Source organism: Cygnus atratus, chromosome 3 (assembly GCF_013377495.2).
Source record: "Cygnus atratus isolate AKBS03 ecotype Queensland, Australia chromosome 3, CAtr_DNAZoo_HiC_assembly, whole genome shotgun sequence".
In the NCBI taxonomy this organism is placed as follows: domain Eukaryota; kingdom Metazoa; phylum Chordata; class Aves; order Anseriformes; family Anatidae; genus Cygnus; species Cygnus atratus.
In genome coordinates this window covers 77,201,181-77,217,838 of record NC_066364.1, presented here as the reverse complement: position 1 = coordinate 77,217,838, position 16,658 = coordinate 77,201,181, and the positions used below count along the sequence as shown (strand labels likewise).

The following is a 16,658-nucleotide window of genomic DNA, read 5'->3' as shown; positions in this document are numbered from 1 at the left end:
TGCCAGCATTATGACCAGCTTGTGCCAAGAGCATGGTTCTTTCTAACCTCCGTTCTTCTCTACAAATGTATTTTTCCTACTACTGCATTTACAGGGAGAGCCTGTGTCAAACCAACCTTCACTCCAGCACCCTGTTTAGCGTTAGCCTCTGTGTGTGTGCTGCTGGCTGAAGTCTGTTGTTGACCCCAGATGGCTGGAGCTGTATACCAGAATTCCCCAGTATATCAGTATCCCAGAGGGGAGCCCATCAGTGTAATATAACATCTTTGAAATATTCTTGACATAATCAAGAACTTCAAATGCCTTTCCCACAGCCACATGATAGCAGCAAATTTTAGGTAGGTTGCAGCTAATAAAATCTGGAATTCAGTATTGAGAAATTGTAAGAGACTTGATTTTGTCGATTATAATTTCCAACCCCTTTCAGGTACTTTCAGACATTGAGTTCTCCTCATCTGCTATTCTGGGCCTCATTTTGTTAACCCATCCATATAACCTGCAAGTTTCATTGCAAGATTAGACTACTAACCTTAGTTTGATTAGGACCACCTTGTTTCTCCCTTTCAGAGACCTCTTCATCCTCTGTACGAGTGTACTCTGTATAAAGTCCTAATTGTGTGTGGTAACACACACAAAAAGGAGGCTTACCAAAGACAAGTAAATACATTGAGACTGAATCTGTTTTGCCTTTTGTGCTGGGTAGTTGCACAAGAAATTTTATGATCTTCAAAATATATTATGAAGTCTCACAAATGCTGAGGTTCAGATTAATGGGTTTCCATTGCTTAACCTATTTTTTCTCCCTCATACTTTCTGTAATATTAATAGATAAGTGGTTGGGTTGGGCCTGCAATGCATCTGTGTTCCCATTTAAAAGCTCAAAAGATAGCTAGACCAGTTGTTTAAGATGACACAGGAGAGGATGAAAAATGATAATTAGATTTCTCCACATATCTACTTCTAAGGAGATAATTACAGTTCTCCACGTCCTCACATACCAGTCCAGTTATATAATCTTGTTCTGTTTGTTAAACTTGTTTGAGAGCATTATTTGACTGCAGCTCACTTTCTTAGTCATAAGTATTGCCCAGAGAAACAAGCCTTTGAAGCACCCATGCACACACACGTGGATGCAACACACACTTTACCTACCCTCCCTTCATCTGCCACTAACAATCTTTTTATCCGTCAGCAAGGGGATAGGTATGAAGTCAGGCACACAGGTAAAAATGAATAAGGAGAAGAAAACCTGGACAGCTGTACACGGCTTGTTTGTCTGGGTAATCTTCCTCTTCCTCACTGTCAATTCTCTACTCCCTCTTATCAAGGCCATAAAACAAAGCCATAAAACAAAACAGCTCTTATTTTACAGTTCCAAGAACTTCCTGGTCAATACCAAAACAGATTTCCCCCTTATCAGTGAATAATAATAAAATGTACAGGTCTAAAGGAAAGATCACGGTTTTTGAGTACAATCAAGGCATCAATTTAGGAATCTCTTCCTGTTTACTGAACCTTTCCCCATTATGTAGAAATAAAATGATTCCTTTCCGCCATAATGATATCTAATAGACATTTCTGAATCTTTTAGACCTTTAAATAGAAGGCATCATAGAAGCAAACACTGCTTATTTATAATGGGGCAGGGAAAGGTACTCAAGTAAAAGTGTGGTGAAATAACTCAATTCTTTCACTGAAAACTCACAAGCCTACTTTACCCTTACTTAGAAAGGAATACCCAAGTTAGGCCTTAATGTAAATTCTGACCAAGAAAGTTTAAAATGCATTTCCATTAGTACCCACCAGACAGATGGTCAAATTTGCCTTTATTATAGGTTTGCTGATGAATTTTAGGTCAGTGTATGAAATTCTGCTTCTATTTTTTTCTGATGAGTTTCACTTCCCTTCTTAAAGTTATTCCTAGCCTTCCAGATGTTTAGCAATAAAATGAAGCGCACTAATGGCTACTAACGTGGATTCTAAATGTTTCCTTTTTTTTCCTAGATTTGCTTTTTGGGTATACACATTTTGTACCCCATTGATCAAATATATATACTGGAACTTATTTAATACTTTCCCTACAAACAAGCAGGAGCAGAGAATACTAGGCTTTAAGAAAACTGTGCTCACGTAAGGGCATTCTACTTGCCTTCTGATACTTGAGAAACAGATGTTGACTTCAGGATACTGCACACTGGATTCTTCCCTTGGCTGGGAGGTGGGTCAGTTTTTCCATCAAATCTAACCTTGACATCTCTGTAGCTCCAGAACAAAGCTCCATGCAAAGTCTGAAACAGATCCTAGACCTACCTACTCAGACATGTCCAAGTTAGGATTAAAAAACATCTTTAATGCTTCCTATTCCTTCCTCCTGCCTTCAGACGTAACTTCTGCTTACAAGTATAGTAACAATACCATAAATTAGCACAGAGTAACACTGGACACAGGTACAGATTTGGAGATGAGTGGCTGGACAGCAGCCCTGTAGAAACGGGGTGGTCAAACACTGGAACAGGTTTCTTAGCAAGGCAGTTGATGTCCTGTGCCTGTCAGTGTTCAAGAGGCGATAATGCCCTCATAAATATGCTTTAACTTTTGGTTAGTCCTGGTCAGGCAGTTGGACTTGATCTTTGCAGGTCCCTTCCAACTGAACTACTAGTTCTAGTTTATAAACTAGAAGTTAATACTATAATAGCACTTGTTCTTAGAGACATACTTACTACATGGGCAGCAAAATATTTTGGCAACGGATGGCAGAAGGTGCTAAGTAGAAGAAAAGCACATTCTTCCCCTACTCTAATATTTTCAATATGTAATCTTAGAATATAAGACTTCATGAAAAAAGTTCCTGTGGATACATATGCATCACTATTTTATTTTGATCAGGAGCACATTTTTGAAGGGGATCTCCTCACCTTTTCCACTTACCACATTTTTTTTCCCACCACAAGAAGGTCTCAGAATACGTGTTGTTTCATCCGAGAAGTCCAAACCAGAAGATGTATTGCTAACATGCACTCCAAATGCAGTGAGCAGTCAGTTCACAAAATAGACAAGTATAGAAAAAGACCTCTGAAATTAATAGTGTGGGAAGTGTTCTACTCACACTGGGCGGGATGTGCTGCTTCCTAATGTAGACATAGTACACATTCACTTTTCAGGTTTCATTTAGAAATAGCTCTAGGAAAACCCACATGAACATTCAAGACTCTAGCTACCAGCTAGCTCCTATGCTGCCAGTGATCAAGTTAGCAAATATTGGATTTAAATTAAGCCCCTCCCCTCTCCCCCAATTGGCTGTCAGTACTCAGAGCAGCTTCTAACTTATTTTGTGGCCTTCTTTTTTTTTTTTTCCTTGCTCCAGGACTTACACAAATCTGAACATACATACCCACACAGAGCTCACTTTGAATCCAATACAGAATCACGTTGCGCAGAATAATCAACACTTTCCCTTCAATAATCTATACTATTTTCAGCCCCACTATAAAGCAGTTCAACTATATCAACATCCTTGAGGCTTTGCTGCATTTCTTTCCTTTTTTTTTTTTTTTTTCTTCATTAAAGAGGGAATTCAGATTGCATTGTGCTGTAGCCAGAAAAAAAGGGGTATACAGGATATTTTCACCTCTCCCTTGGAAAATAACTTGTTCTTTACAATATCTTATGCTGCATGATTGGAACAGATAGTTGCTATTGCACAAAGCCCTAACCTCTGGAAAATTGGAAGGAAGTGTATAGAGTATTTGTGTAAAAGATGACAGTAACAATCACAGAATAGATCATCAATATTAAACAAATTGAAATCTGTATCTAAAACAGAAAAGTTCTGTACATTTTCAGAAGTGTTGAATATTAAGGCAGAAAAAAAAAAACAAAGTCACTGAGGAAACTAGACATTTGTCCCAACATTGCTTGCCCTTTCTGAGTTCATTTAACCTGAGAAATAGATCTAAAGTCACAGAGCTCAACCTAAAATGAGTACAATTCAGTTAAGACTCACTGGAAGTAATATGACTATGATAATGAGAAATTGGTTCGTGGTATCGTCCACATTGTCTGAACTGAATTAGCTCTACCCTACAGGACGCCTGTCTTTCCATCAGTCCCCTTCCAACAAAAACAACCCAGGGAGCCCTAGATAGTTCTCCCAATATGCGCTCAAGTTTGTTGATATCTTTTGCCAGATACCGCCACCAATGGGTACATGGAAAGAGGAACTAATGCACTGCTGCTGTGTTTTTGACATTTACTCACCAAGAAGCTAACCCCGAATGTCATTTGTTTTTGTTTCCAAATTGTTCTCCTAGAACCCGTTCCTTTAAGCTGACATCTGTTACTTCACTGGATTACGTTACATGAAATGTCTGTATATTTACCAATTACTCACACATTTTCTCGAGGTTTTCCATGCGGAAGACAGAGGCTTTGGAAAAAAAATACAAAGGGAAGTTGCACAGTGGTATTTTCAATGCACTTTTTTTAAAGTAAATCTTCACTTCCAGAACATTCAGAACATAAGTGAGATGGAAATTTCTTATTGCTCTTCATTTTGCCTACCCCACCCCCCGAACAGCTGTATTTCTTGTTAGAGCATGTCAGGATACAAGAAGTTAACTGTTCTCCTTTTTCTTTCCTTTTTAATATTACTGGTCACAAAGATTCCCTTTTCTAGTGATCATTACTCAAATAAGTTTGTGTAGTCTATTTATCAAAAAAAATAATAATAATAATAATAAACCCAGTTTGACCATATTTTCCCCTTCAAAATAATTTAAGCAGCAGCTTATCTTGGTCTTTTATTTGTATAAATTACACAACAGCTATAGTTTTTTTTAGACAATAAGACGAGTCTGTATTTAGTACTTCAATCATTGTTCTCAGGGTAGGAAAAGTCTCTGATACTGATGGTAGACTCTTGTAAGAAGGTGAAATACTGAAAAAGGAAAAAAAATTAAAAAATATATTAATCTTTTGCTGTGTTAAGAATAATTTACCTGGAAGTTAACATATTAGCTTATATTTCTGTTCAAGCACTTCAACACATTTGGGACTTGAAGTCAAGAACCTGTTGATCACCACCAGTTCTTGCTTCTCATGACTCCTCACTTCACGAACTGCCCTCACTATACAGAATGAAAACAACCACTAAATAAGAGCCTTCTGGAATGGCAGAACTTAAAGTAGAGTTTTATTGCTCTAAGTCTTCAAACCTTACTTACCTTATGCACTATTATTTCTATACCACAGACAAATTAACTCCCCAGGTTAATTATCATCATATAATTAGTTCCAGTTCTTTGGGCTGTGGTTCCACAGATACTTTTCTAAGTATAAAGCAAAGCCAGCTTTAGCATTTTCTCCACTCTGGCTCATTCCTCACCCATCTCTCAGTTGAGCCAGCAAATCCCACGCTGTGAAACAGTCTCAGTTAAAAATAACCTTGCCAAAACCAAAATTTAGCACAGATCAGTTTCCTGATCTGGTTTGCTATGGGATCCCACAAATAATTTCAGCAGTACAACTGAGAGGGTCAGACACACATAGGTAGGGTTGAAATAGCTTAAGCTGACTTTGCTCCAATTAGAAAAGATAACTTTTGTGTGGTAAAGGCAGTGTCAGGAACTGGGAAGTTCCTGTTAGGTCAAAGCCTTCTCTTCTCCAGGCTAAGCAAGCCCAATTCCCTCCTGTTGAGGGATGTGCTCCAGCCCCCTTACCATCCTGGTGGTCCTCTCCTGAATTTGCTCCAGTTTATCCTTCTTTACTGTACCAGCAGCCCCAAAACTGGATGCAGGTATGGTCTAAAGTGCTGAATGGAGCAAAATCATCTCTCCTAATCTATTTAGGGTAGCCCAGGATGCTGCTGGCCTTCTCTGCTGCCGGCTCACATTTGGTTTGCAGTTTATCAAGACTTACAGGTCCCTTTCCACAAAGCTGAGACTCCGTAACTTTCCTAGGGACCGAAGTGCTTTAGAGGCTCCATCACTTTCCTAGGAACCAAAGCGTGGCTGACCAGTCTCTAGTTTCCCTGGGTTGTTCTTCGGGCCTTTTAAAGACAGATGCAAGATTTCCTTTCCTGAAGTCACCAGGAACATCCCCAGACCCGCATCACCTCTCAGAGATTACAGCTGGCCTTGTAAGGACATTGGCCAGTTCTCTCAGTACCCTTTAAGTGACTTGACCTTTACCTGAAAGATACTAAAACTGTTTTTTTTGTCTCTAGCCCCATTTTTAGATTTTGTATGGCGAATATCCAACTAAGGGACAAATCAAATGCAACAGTTCTGTAACACTGACAAGGAATTAACATGTTCAGTACTCAAAAACTACTCTAAGAAAAATAAAATTACAGAAGTCATACAGTTATATTAATGTAATACTGCATATTCAAAACTTCCATTTACTTTGAAAATACTTATTCTCCAAGTCAAAATAGCACCAACAGATAAATACATCACTTTCAGTCTATAGGTCAAAGATCCACAAGAACGGAAAGAACCACCAAGTTGAATCCTCCCCCCCTTTTTCCACTCAATCACAAGATTCATTAATAACAACTACAGAAAAAAAGGCAAATTATACCATTGGACAAAATGAAGAAAATATTAACTCAAGGAATTTTCTCAGTGGTAACACATGATGACTGGATGTGTAGACAAATGTTCTGTTAGCCTAGAAAAGTGTTTATAAATTAGGATTTGTTAAGACAAGATTTGAAAGTTAAAAATAGACTGGATCATTTGCTAAATTCGTCATGTCTAAGTCACTTCTTCAGCATAGGCTTAAATTTGACTTAAAGTCTTTCATATTCTACTACCCCACCCCCATCCTCCTCCACCAACAGAACAAAAAAGATTTACCTTTTTAGGTTCATCCAGCTCCTTGCTATTTTGCTAAAAGCCTCAGATCCTGGTGCTGTCATCGCTTCAAAATCAACAAGCTGAAAATGCAACAAAATTAAAAAGATCTTAAGAAATGAGACAAGTTTCAAGTTCTCTAATTCCAGGAAGTTAATCCTTGAATATTCTTAATAGATAACTTCAACTTTAAAAATGTATCTTTCCTTTTGTGACATAATACAGTTTCTCCCTCTAAACAAGATGTCTACACTACTGAGTTGGTGACAGAAAATATGGACCATCTTCAGAATTATTATAATGTCCAACTAACAAATAAAACCGGGATATTTTACATTTCCACATACTGTATTCTGCAAAATATCACACCATAGGAATGGTAGACTTGCACTGGATTTTCCAGGCATTCTGTATTATTTCTTTCCATGACAAGTTTTTAGAGTTTAATTACATACAGCGAAGAACTCTGGAAACTTCCTATCTACAGCTTATAGCAAGTTTTCAGCAAAGCAATGCTCAAACACACTGCTTCATTAAAACTGTTTAGTGAATTCTGGCTGAATTTAAGGAAGGGTTCCAATCAAATCTTACTTCTGTTCTTGGTGGGACAGGAGTAAGCTTGCTAACTAATCTGCGCCCAGGCTATTTTCTCCCTCATCACCAAACAATTTAGAAAAGCAGCATGCATGCCAAGCACTGAATATGACTGTGGGTTTGCATTCCTGTCCACAATAAATAATATGCAGTCCATGGCTACTGACAGACCTTCCAAGGCAGTAACAGGACTCTTGACAACTAGACATCTTTGGCTTCAGAGCGGTCTGATATTGCATGCTGTAATAAGCTTGGGACCAGAAATCCCCCTCTAAGAAATCTGTCAAAAACTCCCAGTTTCAAAACAATTTCTTCCAGCTAGTTAAAGCCTTTCTAAAAATGGTTTTGTTTCAATTCAGGTGCTATTTCAGGAAAAAAAAATAATTAAAAAAAAAGCCTCAAACATAAGAATTGCCTTGAAGTTTCCTGTAAGTCAGAAATCCTGTTTTTGAGTAATCCTGAAACATTGCTTGATTGCATAAAATCAGGCAGCAAAATGCACTACCTTATTAAGTCCTAGGAAGACGCATTAAAATAAAATAACAAAACAAAACAAGAAAACTCCACATAAGTAAATAGTCAACCTTATTCTGAACTCCTACAAAACACTGAAGATATCAGCTTAGCAGAGCTTAGCAGCCCACTGATACTGAAGCTTTTTTGCTATCTGCTCTTAAAAGCAACTAGGAGTACAGCATATATTCTTTTCATGTCCATGTTTATGTTTTTGCTGTTGTTTTTAATGTTATCAGCCTTCTAAATTCATTGTACTAAAAGGACAGACTTTATCGTTTTCAGGACTTTCTAGAATAGAAAGGAAAGTTGCTGTTTCTTCGGTTATCTGCACAGGGTATTTTCTTCAACACTGAGTCTCACTGAAATTTTGCTGATTCTTTTGACAATACATTAAAGAAACAGAGGTGCTCTCACTCCTTTCATGTTGAGGAGGTGATACAGCTAACAGACCATTAGTTGAATAAAGAAAGGGAAATGGAGCAAGGTGTTACAGTATTTAAATGAAATCCGACCTTTCAACTGACTACATTTTAAATTGATTTCAGAGGAGGAGGAGATATTATGAGAAGCTGCAAATACATTTGTGATTGCTAAGCCCTAAGTACTCAAGAATACACTGAGAGTAAAGAAAGAATTTCTGCTGTGTGTCCAGAAGAGCTGCTAATTCTGCCCAAGTATTCTCAGAACCCTTTTCAAAGAAAGCTGGAAAATGCAGCTCAGCACACAAGAACTGCTTCACTTCCAAAGCTTTAATTACTGTGGGACACAAGCAGCTACCATTTGACTAAGCAGAGTTACTGTATATAGTATTTCTACATCTCACCTGCTCTCAGATCAGCAGTGGAATCTTTAAAACTCTCTCAGGCTACCTCATCTCCAGTAAATAACCGTGCAACTTCTGTTCATTCTTATAGTTCCTTCCCCAAATTTACATGCACTACTTCCTCCACCAAGGCTGAAGCAGTGCGTTTTGATACTTGCCTTTCCTTTAGGAATTTTTCCTGATACTTCTTTTCCACTTGCCATTAGTGCTCCCATGATCACTGAATAAGCTATCACACTTTAAAAAAAAAAAAAAAAAAAAGAGAAAAACAGTCGAAGTCTTTCCATAGTGTCATACTAAATAATAGCTTTAAAATAGCATTCTTTTAGACTACAAAAAACACAAATTATATATTATATATTATATATTATATATATATATATATTATATAGTATATATTGCTGTTGTACAGAAGGTTAGCAAAAGTTACAGTGCTGGTTATTTTAGAAATAAAATAAAGTGCAACACACTTAAAAAGTGAAATCACTTCTTTTCCAAAACCATTGGAATAAGGATCCTATGAAGTTTAACTACTGAAGAACAGTTTCTACAGTAGTCAGAATTATAATTTCAGACTTCTGAGTTCTTAAAACTCCACACAGCTGAATACAAAGCAAACTCCTGTTTCCAAGAAGCTTAACTGTAGCCCAGAAAAGTTTATAAACTTTACTGCAACAGAGCTAGAGGCACTGTAGAACAGAAAGGGATTCCCCTGCCTCAACTGTTCAACATTAAACTTTTTTTTTTTAATTGTGAAACTCAAACAATTTGTTATTTTTTTCATTCAGCAAGATAAAAGCTGAATAAAGAAATGTAAGTCTTTTGATTATTTATTTATATTCTGAACTACTGAACTGTGTTTATTAATAAGCTTAAAGCTTGTAAGTGCTCTGTGGAAAAGAGATTAATAACAGTCATACACGTAGCCAGGTTTGAATTAAACTAGAATTTCAGTTGAAGAGATCAATGAAATATGGGACACTTTATTCTAATGTTTCGTTTGGTGACCCTAACAGCTGAAAAAAATATTTTAATAAAATGCAAAGTATATATTATCCTAAGCTATACCAAAGTATATTTCATATAAAATATATGGTTCAGTAAAGCTTTGAATTAAATTACAGTGGTCTGACAATGTAGACTAAGAACCCAAATGTTACAATTTAAAAAAAGACACTTTTCAATCCCTGAGCTGAAGTCCATAAATACAGACTACTCATCATTTTAAATATACATGCAGCTATGAATAGTTACTATCAGCAGTTATGAACTATCTTTTAAAACACTACAAAATCAGTGTTCATCATCATGGCAGATAAAATAAGAAACTGTACAGGACAGACAGTCCAACTTCTAATGTTTTTTTCATATTAAAAATATATTAGGATACTGTAACACATGGACATTTTACAGTGTGCATCCAAGATAACAGATGTGATAAAAAACAACCACTAACCTAGATCCTCTTGAAAGTGGCATTAAATTATAGAAGTAATAAACTAATGACAGGATCAAGTTGCACACAGCATCTGCTTCCTAAGGAAAGACAAAAAGAGAATTAAAGATGGTCTAATATCCAGATGTTACTATACGTATGAACACATATTTGGAAAAATCTTGTAGCACTTACTTTTAGAATTACCATTTCAAATGTGAAAAACATATATAAGCATTTTATTTTATTATACATTTTAAATTTAGGTGAAACTGTTCACCTATACGGTGTCAAAGGATGAAAAGTGGAAAGTGCAGCCTTAAATTTGGTCAAATTCTCATTACAACAGAAATCAACATGAACACAATTTTAGTGGTTTTTTTTCATGACTCCACGTTACTTCTCATCTTACATCCAGCCACTATAAACCAAATCTGCATATGATCTTAAGTAGTGCTTGTCAGAAACATGAAACAGTGATCATAGACCTGTGCAAACAAAGGAGAAAAAAATAACCACTACTTCTATAGCAGAACACATTGTGATATCAAGACCTTGTCTGGACTCTCTCCAATTACTGCAGCAAATCAGAGCAAACTTAAGTAGCAGACAGAATTATGGCAATTTCTTATAATATTTGACATAACTGGGTTTAAACAAGCAGTCTATTTTATTACTTAAGATCTCTGTCGAAAAGTATTAAGACGTTGACTGTTAAACGCAAGGTATAAAAACATAATAGAATTTTATCAAGGAACTCATCATTTCCATTAAAACAGCCTTACCCCCAGCTCTGCAGACAGAATTAAAATTTTTCCTTTAGCTGTTAGATCCTTATACAGAGCATCTATTTCTGCATGATACAGCTGTGTTCTTTCTTCTGTTGTCTGAGTTTCTACTGAAAATAATATGTTTCCAACTCTATCAAACAGATTAAACAAGAACAGAGAATTTTTTTTTTGCACATATACAGGCTAAGTTACAAATGTGTAACAGTTAAATACTACATCATGACTTTTTCCTATATTTTTCTTTAATCATGATATTATGTGCATTGCCCCCATTTTAGTTTAAAAAAACACAAACATTGAAATTAGAAACATTTTGCCATGTTGTAAGTTTATCTGAAAGAATACATCAAGATGCTATCCAATTTTAAAACATATTCTTGGCTTTGAGACTCCTGTATAGAATGCAAAATACAGTTTTACAAACTTGAATCTACCAAAATGGAATTGTTTTAGTACAAAAGTATGATTATAAACTATGGATTAAAACAGATTAATATAGAAGAATATTTGTAAGAAGTAAATGGTATACCATTTTACTAATACCAAAATATCTTTCTAAAATAGTAAAGGCATGTTTTGTTTCATTTCAGTGTATACAGGCATACAATTTAGAATGTAAAATTAGGAGTTAGGAGATATGTTAACACTTCAGAATAGAAGTTCAACTTCCATGTCCCAGTGTTAGAAGCACTCAAGTTCTGGGAAAAAATCCAATGCACAGAATTTTAAATCCCATAATAAACCAACAGCACAAACTGTCTAGTCAATCTTTCAGCTGGTAGTTGGAAGGGGTTTCTGATTAGTTCTAAATAGATTCAGATTAATGCTCTTTGAGAAGACAAGGAGTCAGTATCCATACAGTGAGAAATTTGCTATCTCACTCAATGAGATAAGCCCAAAGTCCCACCTGAGCACATCCTCACAGAAGAATAACGTAGTCTAAACTGGCAAAAATAGGTCTGCAAACATCTCAAAAAAAAACAGAAAATGAAAATGCCAAAATCCAAACAGAAGAGAGTCTTTTCCATGCCTCGATCAAAGAAATTTCCTTTCCATTCAGGACTTTTCAGCCTCAATAAAAGACAAGGTCTCACAACAAGAAATGTATTTTAATATGGATAAAGAATGACATTTTTCCTCCTTTAGGCTTTTTATAGTCTAAAATGAATAACAAGGTGTCTCTTCACTTATGTTAGAGAATCATCACAAATGAACTCCATAATTACTAACCGTATTCCCTCTCTGTCAGGGAACACAACAGGAATCAGAAGTGCTGAAATAAAATAAAAAAACATGGTGGCAAGAATGTCACCAGTGAAAAACAAAAGCCACTTTATGCAAGTAGAAATGGCATTTGAGAAGATAAATACTTCAATACTTCATCATTACTTAGGGTATTTGAGCCCCCCAAAACATACTTATCTCCTGTTATGGTAATCGTGAATCCATCGTATTCTTTTCCTTGATCCTTAAGGCTGGGGACTTTTGTGTTCACAGTAAACCCATCTCTTGTTTTACTGTTAAACTGCTTTCAAAAGAAAAAAAAAAAAAGTAATATTAGAGTAATTGCAAGGAGACAGCCTGCCTCTATTGTTTTGAAACACTTAAAACTGGAGAAGAAATGAAAGTGGACAAGCTGGGTGAGCAGTACAAAGAGTTACTGTCAACTACATTATGTCATTCATTCTTCATTTGCTACTGGATGGAAATCTTAAGTACCGAATAAGGCATTTTGCCATTCAACTTTAACTATATAGTGAATATAAAACTACATCATGTGTGAAAAGCAACTGTATAAAACAATTTGAACTGTACAGATTTCTCCCCAAGTTGCATGTTGACAGTAACCATTTGCTGAAACAATGTAAATGCAAAAGCAGGAATCTGAAAGTCTGCCTTTTATGTTTACACTAAGAAGTAGCTGCATTAGTTTAACTGTGGATTCCAGAATACAATCTCATAGCAACACTTTGTTAACTGTGATCCAATTTCAATTAATGTTTATCCTCATCAGAAGGAAAAATATCACAGAGTTTAAGAATTTTACAAAGCTACATTATCTAAATGTAGCACTGTAGCCAAAGAATTGTATAAACCAGGCAAAACTGTATTTAAGTAAAGCCAAAAGCCCAGCTTTTGACATACAACATTCCTCAGCTATCTGAATAACCAAACTGCGTCAATATTAGCAGGCAGTTATTTTATACAGGCACTATTAATGACTATTGTGCAATAGTGTTGAATGAATTACTAGGACAATTATTTATTTTAAGATAGAACTTATGATCCAGAATGTTATGTTTAAAGAGAATCTGCATTTATTTTATAAGAAACAAATCTAAAAGCCTCTAATGAGAAACAGCATTCCACTTAGATGCAATTCAGAATAGGATACAGTTGATTCAAACCAGAGCAAAACGTACAGGTTATGAAAACCAGGAAAAATATTTGCTGCCAGTTCTTAGAAACATTTATAACAAACTAAGTCATGTATAGTCCACTATGTTTATACATTTTCATCATTGTCTTGGAGTAACCTGTATTTTTAACTCCACTAATAGGATTTCTTTTCTCTTTTTTCTGGCTTATGATTCTATAGTAGCCGTAAGAAGTGCTCTACAGGGCTGTATTTGCACATTCACGTGGCAGTAGGCAACATGTAATCACCTATCCACCCTAACATCTACAGTCTCTTCATCACAAGTTTATTTAGGTTCAGCTGGTATTCACATGGATTCTTCTTCAAAGCTCAAGAACAAGACAGGAGTATAAAAAGGATGGACTTCCAAAGCTATGACTTTTTTAGACCCTTTCATTTATAATACCTATTAAAAACGCCCCATAGAAAAATTCAGTGCTTGAGCCCTGTGGCTTTTGTGAAGATACCTATAGCGCACAAGTGAGCAAATGCAAAACTGGTGTATCAGCAGTAGCAGCAAGGTAAAAGCATCTTCTGAGGAACTGTTCTGTGTCAATCAGTCAGAATGACTGATTAGCGACAGCTTGGTATCTGTCCATGAAACCATGATGCAGACATACTAACAGAAAGCTATGAGTTGGTCTCTATTTAGAATGCATATTCCTTCCCAAATTTTATTTTATTCTAAATGAAGTTCTGCTCAATCTTTTTAAAAGAAATACTTTGTAACAGTGTTTGGGGAAACACAAATAATTACATAAGGGTCATCCTAAATTAATTTGAAGGGAGTTACAGGAGAGGGAACGACTTGTTACTTAAATCCAGCTTAAGCCTCATTGCTTAAGTTGAGATCAGAGTATAACTCATTTGGCACCTCTCATGATCCCCAGCCTTTCTGCAGATACCATCACCAGCAAGTAGTAAAACTGCAGGTTTCCCTCACTCCTTTTTCCAGAGCACAAAAATGTAAAACACAGTTTCATTTTGGCTATCAGTGACTATAGCCAACTTCAGTTGCAACTTTTTTACATTAGGTTCATCAAATGAACTTGTTCCTTTGATGTTCCTAATCTTTCAGACATATCTTCATTTTTTTTCCTTCATACTGTACACATATGCTGTGAGCCCATTACAGAAGATCTGACCGCAAACCCTTCTGGCTGGTAAGGCAGAAATAGCTTGAATTAGTGTTTCCAGTTCGTCGTTTTTAAGTTTATACACTGTGGTTACGTTCTGGGGAACTGGATATATCCCGTAATATGCTGTATTATTTTCAGCATATTTTGAATGTTTTCTTTGATTTACCTTCATTATGGGAAGAAGATCTTCTACTTTATGTACCTTTTCCAAAGCTTCTCGAACCTCCAATAGTCCTTTTGGATTATTAGCACTGGAAGAAGAAATAAATATGGAATCACAATGGTTGAGCACGTGTTACATTTCCAGAAATCCATCTCGCTTTAACTTAATTAGCAATACCAATGGTTAGCACAATGAGTTACTGAAAGGTAATTATTTCTTTTCTGAAAATGAGTTTCTTCATACTTGACCACATGGTCACCTATTCTAGCATAAGATAGGCACTTTCTTCAAAAAGAACTTTCCACCCTAGATCATCTCAGCTTATTTTTTCAGTTTCAAACCTCAACTTCAAACTTCAAGTTTATCTTTTTTGTGGTTGGCCACTCTGAAGTGTTGAACAGTGCTTGCATGTGTGTGGGGGCAGGGGCTGTTGATGAGAGAAGACAGAAGAAAATCGGCACTGTTAGAAATGCTCTTCCCAAAATGCGTGCATTTGTGTAGCCTCAAAAGTTACATATATATTACAGGTGCAAGCACAACTGAACAGTGAAGAAACCCATTGAACTAGCTCTCTGAAATTTATGACTGTACACAGATTTTAAGAACAGAAGTATTTTTTTAAAACCGCTGCACAAATTGCTCTGGTTCAAGCCCAAAGGCTACTGGCTCAGCCTGAAAAAGCTTTCTCTCAATGGGAAGATAGACTTTCCAGTTACTACAAAGCTTATGAACCAGTATCTATCAGAAATGTTCTAAAACTTAAATGTTTTCAACTGCTATAAAGCTTTTCTGTACTTTTATTTTTGATATTCACGTAGCACAAAGAATAATAGAACATAATATTTAAGAGAAGTTACCAGGCCAAAGAAAAATTAGAGGACTTAAGAGTTTCTTAATTTTTTAAACTTTGTCAGAACATTGTTGTCACAAATAAGCCACAGCTTGGGAAGACATTTTACTCATAAGAGAGTGATCAAAGTTTGAAACTGATATAAATATCAATTTTAAGATTATCGACATTCTTCTATTTAAGATTCTACCACCATCTTCTGCTTGAGCACAAAGTCTACAAACCCATCTACATAAAAGGTAGTAAAGATTTCCTGTTCTGATAAAACTACTTGCCAAACACCAGTTTTATATAAAAGTGCTTTCTGTATCCTCTATTCTTCCTTTTCCTCACTCCAAAAGGTGGGATTTATCCCTCTATTTAATAAATAAATCTTAATATTCAGAGAAATTGTAGTCTATTTTACCAGGAATTGTACTCCATTCTACCGGGGGGAAGACATCTTTAAGGAGTCATATTTTATAGAAAGAATTAAGACCCACTCATGCAAAAACTGTGGGTAGAAATTTAATACCAGTATTTAATTAGAGGTATACCATAATTGACAATACTTTTCTGATTAGGTTAAGTGGCAAATAATAGGATTTTGTATTTCTATTAGGAAATATAACAGCTATAGACACTAAGAAAACTAGAACATACAATTAAGGAAATGTCACTTGGACTTTCCAAAATTAATTATTATGTAAATTTCAAATCAATATTACCAGAGGAGTGAAGTAGCAGGCAAAGAGAAGTGAAAAAAGATAATCAAAAGTTTACCCATGATAAACAAGGATCCTATCTTTGATAAAATGAAGAATTTTCTCAAAGTACTCCAGGTACCGCATGTTAATGACCTGTCCCCTACAAAATAAAAGTTTCTCTTTAAAGTTCTGTTTTTTAACCCAACATTCCAGGCTAAGGCAAACATTGTTCATTAAAATTTGACAATATTTTATCCACAGATGCTCTTAGATCAAAGGAAAGAATTAGAGGTTTTTCTGAAATGGCAAATTGCCCATCCCCAACTTTGGATGTAGATTCCCAAGTGAACTAGCAAAAATTCATGTATCATTGGTTCAGTTGTTC

The 16,658-nt window shown here is 35.8% G+C and overlaps 1 protein-coding gene across 2 annotated transcripts in view; it reads right to left on the bottom strand.

The window, feature by feature from the left end:
• Positions 1-4,159: 4,159 nt before the first annotated feature.
• The window catches only part of TTC13 (tetratricopeptide repeat domain 13), a 39,898-nt gene continuing 27,399 nt past the window's right edge, over positions 4,160-16,658 (bottom strand). Inside the window, exons 16-23 of one of the 2 annotated variants that reach the window (XM_035538352.2) lie at positions 16,350-16,433; positions 14,741-14,825; positions 12,435-12,544; positions 11,011-11,146; positions 10,247-10,326; positions 8,949-9,027; positions 6,861-6,940; positions 4,160-4,936 (exon numbers count right to left, since the gene is read on the bottom strand). In XM_035538352.2, coding sequence (XP_035394245.1) covers positions 4,813-4,936; positions 6,861-6,940; positions 8,949-9,027; positions 10,247-10,326; positions 11,011-11,146; positions 12,435-12,544; positions 14,741-14,825; positions 16,350-16,433 — 778 coding nt within the window. In that variant the 3' untranslated portion in view covers positions 4,160-4,812. The remainder of the gene's footprint in view (positions 4,937-6,860; positions 6,941-8,948; positions 9,028-10,246; positions 10,327-11,010; positions 11,147-12,434; positions 12,545-14,740; positions 14,826-16,349; positions 16,434-16,658) is intronic. The other variant, XM_035538353.2, reaches the window with a different exon arrangement.